The sequence below is a fragment of the Leuciscus leuciscus genome (assembly GCF_965113295.1).
Source record: "Leuciscus leuciscus genome assembly, chromosome: 21".
In the NCBI taxonomy this organism is placed as follows: Eukaryota; Metazoa; Chordata; class Actinopteri; order Cypriniformes; family Leuciscidae; genus Leuciscus; species Leuciscus leuciscus.
The window spans coordinates 5,346,107-5,362,692 of record NC_138745.1 but is presented as its reverse complement, the minus strand read 5'-3'; the positions used below and the strand labels follow the sequence as shown (position 1 = coordinate 5,362,692).

The 16,586-nt window shown below is 36.9% G+C and overlaps 1 protein-coding gene across 1 annotated transcript in view; it reads right to left on the bottom strand.

Annotated features, from left to right (window-relative positions):
- Nucleotides 1-14,513, bottom strand: part of LOC309485656 (uncharacterized protein) — a gene marked incomplete at its 3' end in the record, with an annotated part of 108,092 nt that extends 93,579 nt beyond the window's left edge. The window contains exons 1-7 of the mRNA XM_082152586.1: nt 14,493-14,513; nt 14,065-14,144; nt 6,572-6,743; nt 6,180-6,454; nt 4,866-5,017; nt 4,471-4,705; nt 3,842-3,969 (exon numbers count right to left, since the gene is read on the bottom strand). Coding sequence (XP_082008712.1) covers nt 3,842-3,969; nt 4,471-4,705; nt 4,866-5,017; nt 6,180-6,454; nt 6,572-6,743; nt 14,065-14,104 — 1,002 coding nt within the window. The remainder of the gene's footprint in view (nt 1-3,841; nt 3,970-4,470; nt 4,706-4,865; nt 5,018-6,179; nt 6,455-6,571; nt 6,744-14,064; nt 14,145-14,492) is intronic.
- Between the last annotated feature and the right edge of the window lie 2,073 nt (nt 14,514-16,586).

The following is a 16,586-nucleotide window of genomic DNA, read 5'->3' as shown; positions in this document are numbered from 1 at the left end:
GGCGAACCGGCAAGCTTTGCGGGTGGGGGGGGGGGGGGGGGGGAGCAGTCTCGGAGAAGGATACCAGGTGAGTCCTCAGAGTCACCATAGGCAGTAACTAGCTCGCAGTGAGGGCAGTCGCCGTCAGTGAGCGCGAGAGCTGCGTGATCAGGAAAAGGGGCGTCTTCAAAAAGCACCTCCACCTTCTTCAAAAAGACGCCCAGCTCTTTTAGTGCAATGAGAGTGTGTGTCGCGGCGGCGAGCACACACACATACATAAACACAGTAGCAGAGAAAGGATATAACGCCGGATAGCGCAGCAGGAAGGCAAGGAAGGCGGCACGGCCAGCGACTTCAGTGACTCGTCCCGCTGAAGGTGCTCTCTTTCAGACGACGCGGCTTCTTCTCCAGCTCCAGCTGTGAGCTTCGCTTGAAGGATGAAAAATCAGATAATAGCTGCCTGCGAGCGGTATTTATAGGCCTAGACCACGCCGATTTCGGCGGGACGTGACGCAGCGGGCGTGAAGTGCCCTGATTGGGTCTGGCGTCACGCCAGGCCTCGCTCGATAGGCTGCTGCATTTGCCGCAGAGCAGCCAATAGGCGCGCGAGCTGCCTCGCCTATGTCTGCATGCTGCCGCAACGCGTTTCGCATTATTACAAAATTAAGGATAATTTTTGGCTTCAATATCTCGCGGAAAAAGGATTTTCCCCTAGCGTAAGATATCTTACGCAGTACGAGAGACCTCTCGTAAGAGAACTCTCTATACGCTGATTTCACGCAGCCGTTATTTTGAAATCGAAAGCGAGGCTCTGGTGGGAAGAAAACCGGAAGTGTCGCCTTTAATCACAGGAGAGTCGTGAATGCGATGGCGTATTGTTGTGTTTAATGATGTTTTGTCAATTCTAAAAATGTACATACATTTCTTTCATACTTTAGACTATATACAGTGAAATTCATTTATAAATAAAATATTTTTTTATATTTATAATTCAGAATGTAAAAAAAGAAGCAGGAATGAACTATATACATATCCTATATTGAATAGTAACATCCAATTGTGTAAATCGAGGCAGCAGCTTCAGGTTGGTCATCCAAGGCATTGTTGTTTATCTTTACTTCCGGGGTTCTTCCCACCGGAGCCTCACTTTCGATTTCAAAATGGCGGCTGCGTGAAATCAGCGTTGCCCGAGGCCAAGATCAAAAGTTATAAACAACAAATAACAATAATTATTAATTAATACATTTAGCCTTTCATGAAAGTAAGTTTACAGAAAATCGCATTTATTAGCAGTTTAACGTTATAACAGTTACTCATTTAAGAAATAATCTCTGTTCCTGCTGCAAACTCGCTTCGGAGGATTAACAGACAAGACTATAGTTTAAACCTTAACAATACCTTCTTTAATCGTTTAACCATTTTGTAACATTTCGTTTATTTAACGTTACGGTGAGACACAAAAGGCGTTTTCTCCTATAGAACCATAATACACCAAAACACAATATAAATGAACAAAATACATATTTTTTATTAGCTAACGTAACGTTAGATGTAATCCAAATCTTTATAATCCATACGCAAGCAAGAAACAGATCCAAATTCAGCCCTTCATCCACATCCAGCGGTCTCCATCTCCATTCTCAGCAGCGACTGTAAATGTCAAATCCCGCGCTCGTGATGAATTTAAATTCAAAAATTGCGCCCTCAAGAAGCGTTACGACATGTTTTACGGCAGTGATATCAAACGCTCATTGGCTCTCGCCTGCTTCGTCACAGATTGCAGCATGCCGTGTTTCAGTTGAAACAACATTGAAAGGCAGAAGCGCGCGCGCCGTCTTCACGCAGAGGGAAGCTAGGTTAACATTTTCATGGATTAATAACTTAAATTCTGCTCTGTCCCTTATACAAAACTATTATATAATGCCAGAGAGGACTGCAACACATCGTAATTTGAGCGACTGTTGGTACTGATTTACATTTTTGCAAATAAATTATTATGATTACACATCTGTTGTTTTTCTTCATAATTTTAGCCTGCATAGTTTTAAGAAATGGTTATGGGTAGGTTTAGGGGCAGGAGTAGGATTAATGTTAATGACTCAAAATATATTTTAATGCTATTAATACAACTGGCATTTCCCTACACATCTCTGTCCATAAAGTGTTTTATTCTGTATAAAATGAGTAATTTATATTTAGGTTTGGGTAGTAGTGTCACAGTGTCTGGTTGTGTTTCCCTGGGGTTCACTAGAGGTCCTCGTTCTCACGGTGTCATTCACATTAGACTACAATTCCCAGCATTCTGTTCTGTCACTTATCTGATTATTGCACTCAGCTGGTTCCCATCACCTTGTTAGTTCTGTGTGTATATATGCCCTGTCTGTGTTAGTGTTTGTTACGGAGTCCTTCTGTCACGACACACATGAGGGAGACAGTAGATCCAAGTGCAGTGAGATATTTATTGGGTAATCCGTGAAACGTAATCCAGTCCAGGCAAGTGTCAAATACCATACAAGCAAACTAAACAAGAACAATGAACACAAGGAACAAGCATGAACAAGCCAAGAAGTGTGAGACATTAACAAGGACTCCGTAACAAACACTAACACAGACAGGGCATATATACACACAGAACTAACAAGGTGATGGGAACCAGCTGAGTGCAATAATCAGATAAGTGACAGAACAGAATGCTGGGAATTGTAGTCTAATGTGAATGACACCGTGAGAACGAGGACCTCTAGTGAACCCCAGGGAAACACAACCAGACACTGTGACAAGTAGGGTTAAGGGAACTTACATTTATCTATAAAACAGTATAAGGGAAATGATACAGATATCTTTATGATTCGTAGACGTTTTGTAGCTGTGAATTCGTAATAATTCTACGTTCCAGACATGTCTGTATCATACGTTTCAGCATCTATCCAAACGTACAAAAAAATATGTTTTCAATCTGTTGATAGGTTATAGACTTTCTACTGATATAAACTGTTTTTCACTTTAATTAGATAGTCCTAAAATATATCTACTAACACTTAGTGGATAATGTCTATTAATAGTCTTCTGATCATAAACAATTTATTTGTTGACAAGCAACAGATCTAATCTTTAGTTGACAATCAAAAGATTATCTACAAATGGTTAACAATTTTTTAAAAACATTTTTAAATCAGCTAAAATAATATTAATTTGATGCATATGAGACCCCTTGAGTAGGATATACAGTATCATATACTTCATATGCTGACATGACTGTTGACATTTAACTGACAGATTGATATTGAGTTGTTGGTACTCAATCTACAGAAAGTTAGTTGACAATTGAAAGTTAGTCGACAATTGGTTAATAACCTGTTGCAAAATAACATTGACAGTCAACAGGCACTTTTTCGTAAAATCTGTAGATTAACACTTGAATTGTACCTTATAGTCTATAGGCAGTCAGTTGAATGTATGTTACTTGTCTGTTGAAACAGTGTTGTTTAATGTCAACTGATGCACTGTTGACAAGCTACTGAATGGCTACTAATAACTAGTATAGTCTCAACAAACGGACTATCAAAATAAAGTGTTACCATATCTTTTACACAAATCACATGTTGATTACATTTCTTAACTGTTTTAAAAAAAAATTTCGAACATCAAACTTCAGAAAAGAATAGCAGAAAGGTGTACAAATTTTGTTGCATCACTACTGTACTGAAGTACTGTGTGTCTTAATACTTATGTCAGTGGGATATTTCAGTTTGTTAATTTTAATAAATGTAATGAATTATCACAAATCTTTTGTCATTTGATAATGGCACTCTACGTACACTCACTCATACATACACAGAATTTATGAAGACAATATTCTTACATTAGTCTGTTGATAAACACGTCCAAAATATACAAAGCATTTTTCTAAAAATACTATTGGAGAGCTTCCATCATCTTCAGAGGGATTCTCTATGTCTTGATTTCCAAATGGGTAGAAAAGGCCTGAAACTATAAAATATTGAGGAAAAAACAGAACAGAATTCTATGATTATGATGTACGGAATGTAATGTCACATTTTGTTACATGGCAAGAACTGGCTGGAATTGGCACTTTCGGTCTGTTTACTGGCTACTACACATTTTTCAGAGGTTGGGGTGCACAGGTCTAATCAGTCTGCCAGGAAACAATATGCTTGCAAAAACAAAAAAAATACTTGGCTGATAAAATGAGATACTAAGAAGTAAATAAATAAGATATTTTTAAGTGTGCCTGTTTATGATGTCCTATTTTTTTAAGTTTGCTATTACTATTATATATAAAAAAAAAAAAAAAAAAATAAAAAAAAAAAAAAAAAATATATATATATATATATATATATATATATATATATATGTGTATATGTGTGTGTGTAGAAATAAACCCTACCCACGTTTAATAATAAATGCAGTACAAGAATTGTTCTATTTCTTGCTAGCAATTACATTGACAGAACCATGTTTATACTCTACCTGTATCTTCTCCATTGCACAGGAAGCTGCTGTCCTTATCTTCACCATCAGATTTAAAAGTCACAAATTCAACGTCTGATCCATTAACATTTTCCAAGATCCAGTAATGGAATTCGGATACTCTAGCATAACTGTCAGGACCAAATCCAGTGAAGCAAGAAATCCCCCAATTAGTGACACCAGCTAAGATCCATTCAGAATCCTGCTTACACTGTAATGGACCACCAGAATCTCCCTGAAAAATGAAAGAGAGAAAATTGAATTCATACTATTAAAATGTTCATTTTAATATGGAACCGATGTTGTATGAACATAGCCATGCATGTTAATGAAAACCCTTTGTAAAGTGTCACAATCAAGAATTTGAAAATGTTGTTGGAACTGTTGAAACTTACATAACATGCTCCTTTGCCCGTCTCTCCTCCAGCACAGATCATTGTCGGAGTGATTGTTATGTCCCAAAATGTAATGTCTTGAAACCTGCAGTCACACTCTTTATTCCCCACCACTTTAATCTTCACTTCCTGCAGAGTTCCAGAACTGGGCTCTAATTGTCATATCAAGAAAACAGGCTTTTAAGACATTCTGATGAAAATATGGACCACTTTATGATTCAGTCACAGTACAGATTAAACAATAATTATAAAATATATATAAAATGTATTCTCTTACCATTAAAAGATAAAGGCTGAGGGAATTTTTTATTTAATGGATACCAGAAAACACCTTTCATGAAAAATGTCATAAATGCTCACAATTTTGTTTTAAACTTTTGATGGACATATGCAGTCCATGAACGAAAGGTGTTTTTCATATGCATAAAATAGAATTAACTGAATTTATTTCCTGAAGTCAGTTTTGTGCATTAAATTAAGTGCAGTCTTTACATTTCTGTTAACGAAATGCGACTTTTGTCTTTTGTGTATGAAATGCATGAAATGTGTAACTGCATTTTAATAATTGTAATTCATTCAGTCTATGAAATTAGCCATATTCATGTGCCGAGTTTGAATATGACTGAAAATTCAGAGTTTTTATGTTCCTAAGCTGATGAGGTCACATCGAGGAACATGGCCTCGGTGGAAAAAGCAATGGTAGGGAAAGTGATGAAGAAATCTGAGATAAATCTTAAGATTAAGGTAATAAAAATGTAATAAAGTATTCATAAATGTTACATAACATTTTTGTATGATGTGAATTGTATCAGAAAATATAGAAATGAATTCTAGATAATTTACAATATTGTATTTAGAATCATTATGATGATTAAGGTAAGGAGCAAGACATTTTTAAATCAATGGAGTGAGAAGAGGACGAAGGGAGCAATAACAGTAAAGAAAAAAAAATAATTTAATGGATATTTTAATTAGATATAATTGATTTCAAGTTGATGCTGTCAAATCCTATGTTGTATCCTATTTTGCCCGTATTGCCTGAAGAAAATCTGGACTTTGGTTTTAGTACAGTACTTTTATCTTCAGCTTTTGACTATGTAAGAGACATCCTAAGCTTTCCATTACGTTGTAATGTCAGGTTACTGTATTTGGGTCCTAATTAAAGGAAAATAAAGTGTCCAAAATTTATCAGTACAACTACTAGTAAGGTGGACAATGTAATGTGGTACAATGACAAGTACTTTATTTTTTCATCTGGTTACATAATCCAGACCAGATTACATGTAGTTCAATGAGAAAATTGATAATCATTACCTACAAAGCCGGTTTCTCCCCATCCAGTGGACCGGCAGGTGGTGCCAGTGTAAAAGACACTGTCATTAGCAGCCAGGCAGATTGGGCTGATGTAGCTGGTAAAGTTCACTGGCTCACTCAATCTCAGCAAGGCGATGTCATTGGTCAACTGTGAAGGGACATAGTCTGGATGTGTAATGATGGATTGGACTCCTCGACTCACCTCGTTTGGGTTAGAGACTGAAGTGTTTTGGCTTTGTCTGCCCAGATAAACAGTCCAGTAACTGTATGAGGGTCTGAATGTGGAAGAAAAGACTCTCAGTGTGTTAGCTCTGAGAATAACAACTGTAAATTCACATTAAATCTTATTAATCAAATTATTTAATTTATGTACATCTATTTTGTGTACTTACAAGAAGAAAACGCAGTGAGCCGCAGTGAGCACCCATTCGTGGCTGATGAGGGACCCTTCACAGATGTAATAGTCAAAAATGTGTAGATGGACCTGCCAAGACCAGTTCCCCACAGGTGCATCTTCACCTGCCACAATACTAGTGTTCAGTGTGGAAAACCCACAACCCTGTTCTGAACGGAATAGTAAGAACTGTAAATAATTCACCAAATATGAGATTTATAGTTTAAACCCATTACTTGTATAGCTTTTCTTGTGTCACCTATAAAGAGTAAAAGGAGAGGTAGTTAAATAAAACAGTCAAACACTGTATGTTCAAGATGAATCACATGACTGTGTGGTTCACAATATAGTTGTTGCAGAATTTGTGCACATTTCAATATTTTTAAACATTAGTGTATAAATTCAAGCATTTTGTAAGGATACTCCTTTTGGTTTGGCATGAATAAGCCGAAAATCACTCCCTATGAATCCAGCTGTAGCTTGTGTTTGCTCCACCAAAATATTCATCAACTTGAAAACATAGACCTCTAATTTAAGTTTTTTAATTAAGTGTTTTAATTATTTATTTATTTTTAAGTTAACAGCATTTTATTTAATCATTTTAGCATTAGCATTTTATCATCATATCAAAATTTCCATGGGCCCCAAGAATATTTTAAACATGTGAAGAAAATAATAAACATCAAAAGAAAGAACAGAGCCTCTGCTTTAAAAAAAGGCGTTTCATTCTAACTTCATGTATTTTTTTTATTTTTTTTATTTTTTTACTTAAAGTTGAAGTCCGTAACTTTTTTGGGTTAAAAATTATCCTAAATAAATTGAGCAAGTAACCAGCCAGTGTTCAAAACTATCTGCTTGCCTTAGCTCGATTCAAAACGGTAAGCTTGTAATAATGTTTTTAATTCCAGTGGTACTGGTGGATTTCAGCTGGAAATTTGAGCATGTCTTTGCATCATTACATCACATCTGTACACATAAAGAAGAGTCTCGGCTAGTAGACTATGAGTGTGAGGATGTTGGAGGTGGAGATTTATAGCCTTTTCTCACAGCACTTGATATAATTAAACTTATCAATTTGATGGCGGATCCAGAAAGGTTCAAATGACAATCACCAGTGACAATTAGAGATTCACCCGTTGTAAAATGCAAAAGACTTAAGACTTCGGAGTGGCTACAGAAAAAAGAGACTTCAACCGGCCCATGCGAAAACAAGGATAAATATCAGAAGGGCTTTTGAAAGGTGGCGTGAACTCCGTGTTTTGAAGGGATTCAAAACAGACGCAGATTCTGCTGGACAGGTAAGACATGAGTGATCGTTAGATTTAATCGTTAGCTTTTTTTTCCCTTAGTTGGTCAGAACAAAAGTGGATGTTACTTCGTTTTTCAGACGACATTTTCCGGTAAAAATATTGAATATTGAAAAAAAAGAGTAGAATCTGTGATTCCGAATGCCAGTATCCACACCGGCGCGATGACTGACAGCTGCACATTCTCCTCAAAACACTGAATTCATCCGTGCTGTGCCATGCCGATGCACAACTCCCTTAAAGTTGATAATTCAGCGAATAACTGCAATTGCCGATTTCGAACAGAGATGGCGACAAAGAGGAAAAACTACGGACTGCAGCTTTAAATGTGGGTTTGATTCATAAAAAAAGCAACATTTTCAACAAAAAGCTGAGAAAATTGTGTTTTTTGTCAAAGACTACAATGTGCTTAGGCAATGCTTTTAACACTTGTTTCTTTTTTTCTTGTGTTTTGATCTGGAGATACTGTACTCTTTTAGAAGATGCGTAATAGCGTCCCCTACCATTTCACAGTGAAAACATGGATATCCAGAAAAATCCATCAATGGCGGGGAAAGAGTTAAAAATAAATAGGTAACTCGTGGATGTGTTCAGCAAAAAATATTTTTCTGGGTTTCTAGACAAAGTCACAAAGTGTGTTGGTAAATTTCATGTATCACGCGTTTACACCGAAAGCGATAGTTGATGCATCGTGTCACGCCGCACTGCAACAGCTTGAGGCTGTCTACACTAGATGCAACAAAGCGACCACTACAAATCCATTTGTTCTTTGTGTCAGAAGTAAAGCGATTGCTTGAAGTACATCAGAAATAGAACGGGGTATATAGTTAAGTGTAGTTTAGTTCAGTTAAGTTCAGTTTACTGTCAGGAATTTGACTACATCCAAGACAGCATCACTTATTATTATAATGGGTTCTATTTGCTTTTGTATTTGCGTGCCTGGTGTAGACAGAGGTTTTAAAATAAAATTAAAATTGTGATTAAACCAAATAAATTAATTAATTGAATGATATAAATTAAACATTGATTAAATAAAATAAAATTATACATCTACATTGAGTACTCAGAAAAGCGCTATATAAATGTAACAAATTATTATTAGAATAAACAATGTACTGCAACATAATAAAAAATGAATATTTTCCATATATTTTTTATGCATATTTATAATATACATTTTCTCTGTGTAAATTTTTTTTTTTGTTACATGAAAATATTTAGCTGCATTTAAAATTTTAGGATGGGGGCCCTCGCACCAGGATGATCAAAGTTGGAGGTTCGTGGCATCTAAAAGATTGAAAACATCTTTGGAGCCATTTTGTCAAGCTGTGAGGCTCCTAATTATAGTCCATTTTTAATTCTGATCATTGTATATCTCTTTATGCTGAATTGCTGATTCTGTGCAGTTGTATTTGGGTTATGTTGCTGTTGGTTTGGCAGTGCATTTACCAATTTTTTTACAGTTTTGGTGAGATCTCTGGTTAATGGTTACAAATTAAATTGGAACAAATCATGCCTTTTACCACTGAACAGCAGCTTAAACAGTATTGCCTTACCCCCAAAAATATCAGTATTTATTTACATACATATTTCCTTCAGTAAAATTAATAATAGAGAATCATTTACTTGTACTTTTAATAAGCTTACAGCTGATTTAGAGCGTTGGACTGCTTTTCCTAATTATTTTCAGGAGAGGGTTGCATTAATTGAAATTAATGTTTTGCCCTGGGTAAAACGAAAACAAAATAGAACATAACAGAGCATACTCCAACTGAGGAGGGAGGGAGGGGGCTCTGGAGGAGGACGCAGAACAGGTGAATGGCAGGAGACAAGCGCAGGTGACAGTGGGAGAAACCAGGGTGGCGATAATGGTGGGAAGAGACAGGGAGGAGCCAGGAGCAGGAGTAGCCTGGTGGGGACACAGAGAGCAGCCAGGACGATGGCCCACAGCGGAGTTGAAGGAGGAAGGAGCCATGGTGGAGCCTTGGCTGTCGACACCAGGGGGGCAATGGACTGAGATGGAGCGATGGAAGTGGAGCCTTGGGCGCAGACGGAGGGTGATGGGACCGAGTGACACAGATGGCCCTGGAGGCCTAGGCTGAGCCGCAGTGACGAGCTTCCAAGGTGAAGCCAGGGTGCCAAAGGTAAGAGTGGAGCCGGTGGGACTGAGGACCGAGGTGGAGCCAGAGGGAAGGCGAGGCCGGACGGAGCCAAAGGGGTGGAGAGACAGAGACCAGAGGATTGTTCGGAAGTCCGTGGCGCATTCAGAGCGACGTCTGACCATGCGGAGCCGGAGGCATGAGGGAGCCTGATGGAGCCATAAGGACAAGGGTATCTGGTGGAGCAGAGGGAGGGAGGAGCCAAGGGGAATCAGCGACTGGAGGAGGAGCCAGGGGATCCTCTTTACTGGGCAGAGCTGGAGACCGGAAGAACCACAGTAAATCCACACAGTGGAGAGGTGTCAGAGGAAGAGCTGTGGGGCTGAAGGAAATCCAATTTTTGTGCATATCTGATTGAAATCCGATCAGAATGAGCTAATGTGAACAGCAAAAAAATCACATGAAATCCGTCTCAAGCTACATCCTTATGTGGTTTGAAATCCAATTCAAATTGCATTTCTGGAAATCCAATTTTAGACTGACTGCTCTAATCGGATTTTGCGTGGTTTATGTGACTTTCTCACAACAAATAAAATGCTGTGTTGTTGCAAAGTGTCGGACGAGCAGAAAATGACAATATAACGGAGACATGTTATGAACAACGTGGAAAAAAGCTGTGCATACCAGCTTCCGGTTCTGCCGCTGCCTCAGAAGAAGCATAGTCCAGCTATGGACTACATGCCTATACATTTCCATGTTGTAAAATTTAAATAAGACAACATCTCTATTGCAAACCCCTCCAAGTTGCGGTTGTTGTTGCATTTGGCGTATTCCTACCAACGCAACTTCATCCCCATGGAAACCAATGCAGATATTCCGGAAAACTAAAGAGCTGCATGGACACACAAATTGGATCTGAACAGTTCCGATACACAGTGTGGACATTAATAATTCTAGATCAGATTCCAATCGGATACACAAATAATCGGATTTGGACTGACAGTGTAAACGTAGGCTTTGAGCTGGACGGGACCAGCTGGGGCACAAGAGACTTTGTGCTGGACGGGACCAGCGGTGACAGGTGACATTGGGAAATATCCTCTTCCAAAACTTCAAAATAACCACTAAAGTTTAGCAGCAGCTCAGCCTCAGCACTGGAAGTGTGGACGGGGTCTACATCTATTCCCTCGAATTCTACAAGTACTCCCACGGAGTCACACAGTATTTCCGGCACGTGGTCAGACTCACAGTGTGGCTCGGGTTCTGGAGTAATGGTTGGCTCAGTCCTTCTCTCTGGTGCTGGTTCATGCATCGCGACAGACTTGAGCTCTCCGTCTGTGGTGGGCTCTGGCGTCATGTCCATGTAGCAGGGTAATGGCCGGCTCGACTCTGGGTACGGAGTGAAGCTGGTGTCCACCAGTCATCCTGGCAGATGGTTAATTGGGAACGCCGCAAAAAATCCTTCAGTTTTGGTCCGATTTTCTAGATTTTGTAGATGAACATGCATGAATCAAAGATGCATAAAGAGTTTTTAATAAGAAATGAGAACACACAGGAGTATCAGAATCCCAACAATGCATTAACATAATACCGGACAAAGAACCACAGGAAACTCAGGGCTAAAATAACATGCAAGAATCAAAGATAAAACGGAACAGGTGTGGGTACTAATATAACAAACAATAGAATTAACTAGAGAACAAAAGAAAACGGGAAACAAGCAAACATAGTAAAAACGAAACCAAAATAGAACAGAACAGAGCATATTCCTTGCAGGAGGACAACAAATGTTCCATCTAGATTTCATTCTGAGCTCAGATTATTCCATAACGCAAAAATAATTATAGGTGATGGACTAATATCTTTTCCAAACTGGAATAAACAAGGCATCCATACTATTTCTGATATTTCAAAAGATGGAGAAATATAATCACTAAAGGTTTTGAAAATTACATTTAATCTTCCAGTGTCTTCATTCTTTTTCTATTTGCAGCTTCGTGCTGCTTTAAAAGCGTATGGGGTTCTCTGGGGCACAAAACTATTTTCCCATCCACAGTCTGATATTCACTGGAATAACCTGATGTTTGCTTCCGATTGATTATATAGTACCACACAAAAACTTTCAGATCAAAAGATCCTCTTCAACAAAAACATTGTACACATAGAAATCACACATTTTTACATTGTGCAGATGGCATGGTCTTGTGAAGGGGTTCTTGGACATTGCACAGACAGAATTATCGCAAAGTTGCAAATTTAACTTGGAATATGACAAAACATTTGCTAGTAAAGCACTGTTTCCATCCCATGATGTGTTCAAGAGAACAAACTTGATACTACCTGGGAAATTGGCACAAAATATCTGTAATAAAAAGGAAAGTTGCTGCAATTGGGGAAGACACTGTGGCTCTTTTTTCGTAAATGACTTGCAGAGTCATCGGAGATGAAACGCAATAACAACAGCAGTCATGTTATCTTGTGGTCGGATGCTGGTGTTTGGGAACGCAATCATTTGAGACAGTTCTGGGAGGTCGTTACAAAAGCATTTTTTGATCACAAACTTTGGCCCAGGCATTTCATAACGACCAAACCAACATTTGAGATGCTGTGTGTTTTTAAAAGGGTTTTTAGAATTACTGAATTACTTTTTAGAGTTCACATATTTTCCACCTAGTTGAAAATGATAGATGATGTGTTTCATTGTCTAGAGTATGCTCACCATACCTTTGCAAAACACTTCAATGCTGTGCACTATTTCTAATTGTTTGATGGCCTTCCTCACTGGTAATAGTGCTGCCATTATTGATAAATTAATTTTTCTAATTGCTAGTCATCCGTAATACAACTAGAAATTAGGAATGGGACGGTTACCGGTTTCACTATAAACCACGATAAAATGTACTGACGGTTAGTATTATCGTTTAAAATGTAATTATCATTAAAACCGTGTTTGATTATCGCGATTTTAATAACTCACTGTAAATCCTGTCCAGCCAGCAACAGGCTGACACAGGCAAAGTGCGCAATGTTGTTGTTTTTTTTATTCGAGAAGGAATAGCGGAAGGCAGATTAATGTTTTAAATCTTACCTGTTTATAAATTAATTTTATACAGCGTACAAAACAATCGTCCAGACAAGATGATCACAACAATATTATCAAACTCAGAAAACAATAAATCAACTCTGATTTCATTTTCAATACAATTAAAAACGGAGACTCAAAACGACAAGTTGTATTTGAATGATATACAACCGTTGCGATACATGGATGTGCGCTGTGTTATAATGCGTTGTTAATAACGACGGCCATTATAAGGAAGGAAATGCCACAGAATATAATCTTGCTTAAAAAAGTGCATAGAGCTGCTCGTTTTATTTGTTGTTTGTTGATTTTCAAATATAAAACTTGTTGAAATGTTTTCAGTGCGAGCATCAGCAACACTTTCATCTCGTTTTAACAAAACCGTGATAATATTGATAATCATGATAATTTTGGTCACTATTATCGTGATATGAAATTTTCATACCCTACTATATATATATATATATATATATATATATATATATATATATATATATATATATTATCAGCTTCAACACCAATAATGCTGTGAAAACAACTGATGAACTGTACAATCAGATGAAGGCTAATTAGAAGAAATTTTCTCTTTTTTTTCACAAACATTACAAATTAAGGCAAGTAACACACTGAGTTAAATGAGAAAGTTTAAAGTATGTTCTTTTAAAACACTGCAATAATCATTGTTTATTTACAACTTCTAAAAAGCATTTCTACCAGTGTATATGTTTAGACACTTTAGGCTGTCAATGTCATGTGTTAGAATAAATCATCTGAGATAATTTAATAATACCTAAAATGTATATTTTCTTTGTGCTTAGTTGCCCTTTGAACTCCATGAATTAACACATTTTTGCCACCTAACGCCTTTTTTAAACACCAGTTGTATTGCCATTGTAGGCAATACTAAATTCTTTGCGTTAATTTCTACTCAAAAAATGCCATGAAATTGACAAACTGATCGAAAATATTGTTTTAAAAATATTGGAAAAAAAACAACACTTACTGATGAGAAATATCAGCATTAGATACTTCAGATACTCCATTGTAATGAAAGCAGATTCAGTCGACTCGGTCTAAAAATGTCTGAGGAGAAAATAAATACAGAAATATACAATCATGAATCATTATATACACTGTAAAAAAAATTACATCCCCAAGTCAAAAATTTCTAGTGACTGATCACATCAAAATGTTCAATTTGTCTGACGTATTATTTCTCATTGAGCCAATGTTAACAGACTATTCCAACAAGAATTGCACTTGGGCCAATTAAAAAATTTAGATGTGACCAGTCACTAGAAAATTTTGACTTGGAGAGGTTAGACATTTTTTACAGTGTAGAATACATAGCAATACATCTTTGAAGATGTTAAGAAAATGTATATTTCATTTGTACCAAATGATGTAAAATAATTTCTGAAAAACCCTTACCTTGCAGTATGTTCACAGCTGTTTTTGTGTACGAACATATTCTGTCCTCGTTCCACTAATAACATCTAAACATATATACTATCCAGAATTACATAACGTACATCACTGATATGAGAATTTGAATACTCCAAATGTTTCCATAGTATTACTTGAAGATGCATATTAGCATGCAAAATTGTTGCTATGCAAAAGGTCTATCTGTCCACAGCACGGGATGGAAATTACTTGGGGGCCCGGGGTAAAAAAATATTCAATTAAATTAATAAAGAGTTTACACAGAACAAATGTAGCCGTAGTGACATGCTAAAATAATGTATGTGGTCTTGAATGACGTAACACATGATTAGACTAAAAATTTGAATTAGAAGTTAAAACTTTAGTAACACTTTTTAAGAAATGTTAATTTCTTAACATTAATCACATTAACAAACCATCAATAAACCATACCTCAATAGTAGTCAATGTTAATTTCAATATTTAATACTAATAATACATTTGAACTAAATAAAAATAAGAAATGCTGCCTTGGCGTTTAAGTTTATTTTATTTTAGTTCAAGAAACAAAAAATACTTTTTATGGTTTTAGTTTTACTTAGTTTCAGTTAACGAATGACTCTGCTGTTCAGTCAGTAATGAGATTATTTTCATCCATGGAAAAAGCAGCACTTGTTCCTCCTCATCTCCCCATTTTTCCTTCCAGGAGCTATATAGGATAATTAATCCTATATTTCCTCTGTTCACCAGCTGTTTCTGCAATTTGACCCTTACCTGCACTGTAAAAAAATTCACCCGTATATTTACAGTAAAATACTGGCAGCTGTGGTTCCAGCCATTTACCACAATTCTACAATTTCAATACAGTTTTAAATTGTACTTGCAGCAATGGTTACAGCAATAATTCTACAATACATAAAAAATAATACATAATTAACATTTCTAGTATACAGTATGTAGTATATAATGTATACCGACCGACATATCAAACTATTTTTCACTAGATGGAGAGAAAATAAATAAAGAAGAAATAGATTATGGTACATCATCTGCTATTTACTAAAACACAAGCAAAAAAATAGGCATTTACAAATTGGCTGAAACTGACCCAAACTGAATCTCAGCATAAATACAAACAGTAAGTTAAAAAGGAAAATAGCACTTGCTTTAACAAACACAAATCCTTTAACTCTCTGGTGTTCTTCGGTCACCTTTGACCATGAAGATAAAAGTGTGACTCCCAAAGGGTTAAAGAATTTGTCCAAAAATGTAATTCTCATGATTCTTAGACCCTGATACAATCCCAGATGCCTTTCTTAAGCAGAACACAAACATTTTTAGAAATAATTCGAGATCTTTAGATGCATACCATGAAAATGAAAGACTGCAATCATTTGGAAAGTCCAAAAGTAATGCATGAACCTGGGGCCTGTTTCAATAAGGAGGTTCAACCAACTCTGAGTTAAAACTTGAACTCTGAGTTGATTTACCCTGAGTTGGGAAACTCTGAGTTTTCGGTTTCAGAACATCTGAATTGAGTTAGTTTAATCTACTCTGAGTAGGTTGACTCTGAGTTAAGTGCGTGCACCATGACTATGAAAAGCCATGATCAATGGAGCTCCGAAATTACGATTCACCATGGCAACAGCACCCGACAAAAAGACGTCTGCATACTTCCGAGTCTATACGCAAGTATAATTCTCAATCACTGTTATATTATCAGGTGAAAACTGACAGAAAGGCAAGTTATTGAACACTTGACAAATTAACATTTGACTTCTACTCCACCAACAGAGGCTGGACCTGCACCACCACTGATAGATTAAGAGGAGATACACAATACTGGAAGAATATAAAAATCCAACAGGAAAAATAATTACTGTTGCTTCTGTATTTGAAGGAAAAAAAATTATGACCAAATAAATTGTGAATAATTACTTAACAGCTGTGGTGGTTACGGCATATATCTCTACCCTTCCATCTGGCATCCATCCATTCCATACAGTAATCTGGTTCATTTTCGGAAGGTGCGATGATGGGATTATGTGTGTCATCAATACATCCAACCACACTGGAAATCATAAAGGAAATTCTAATTAT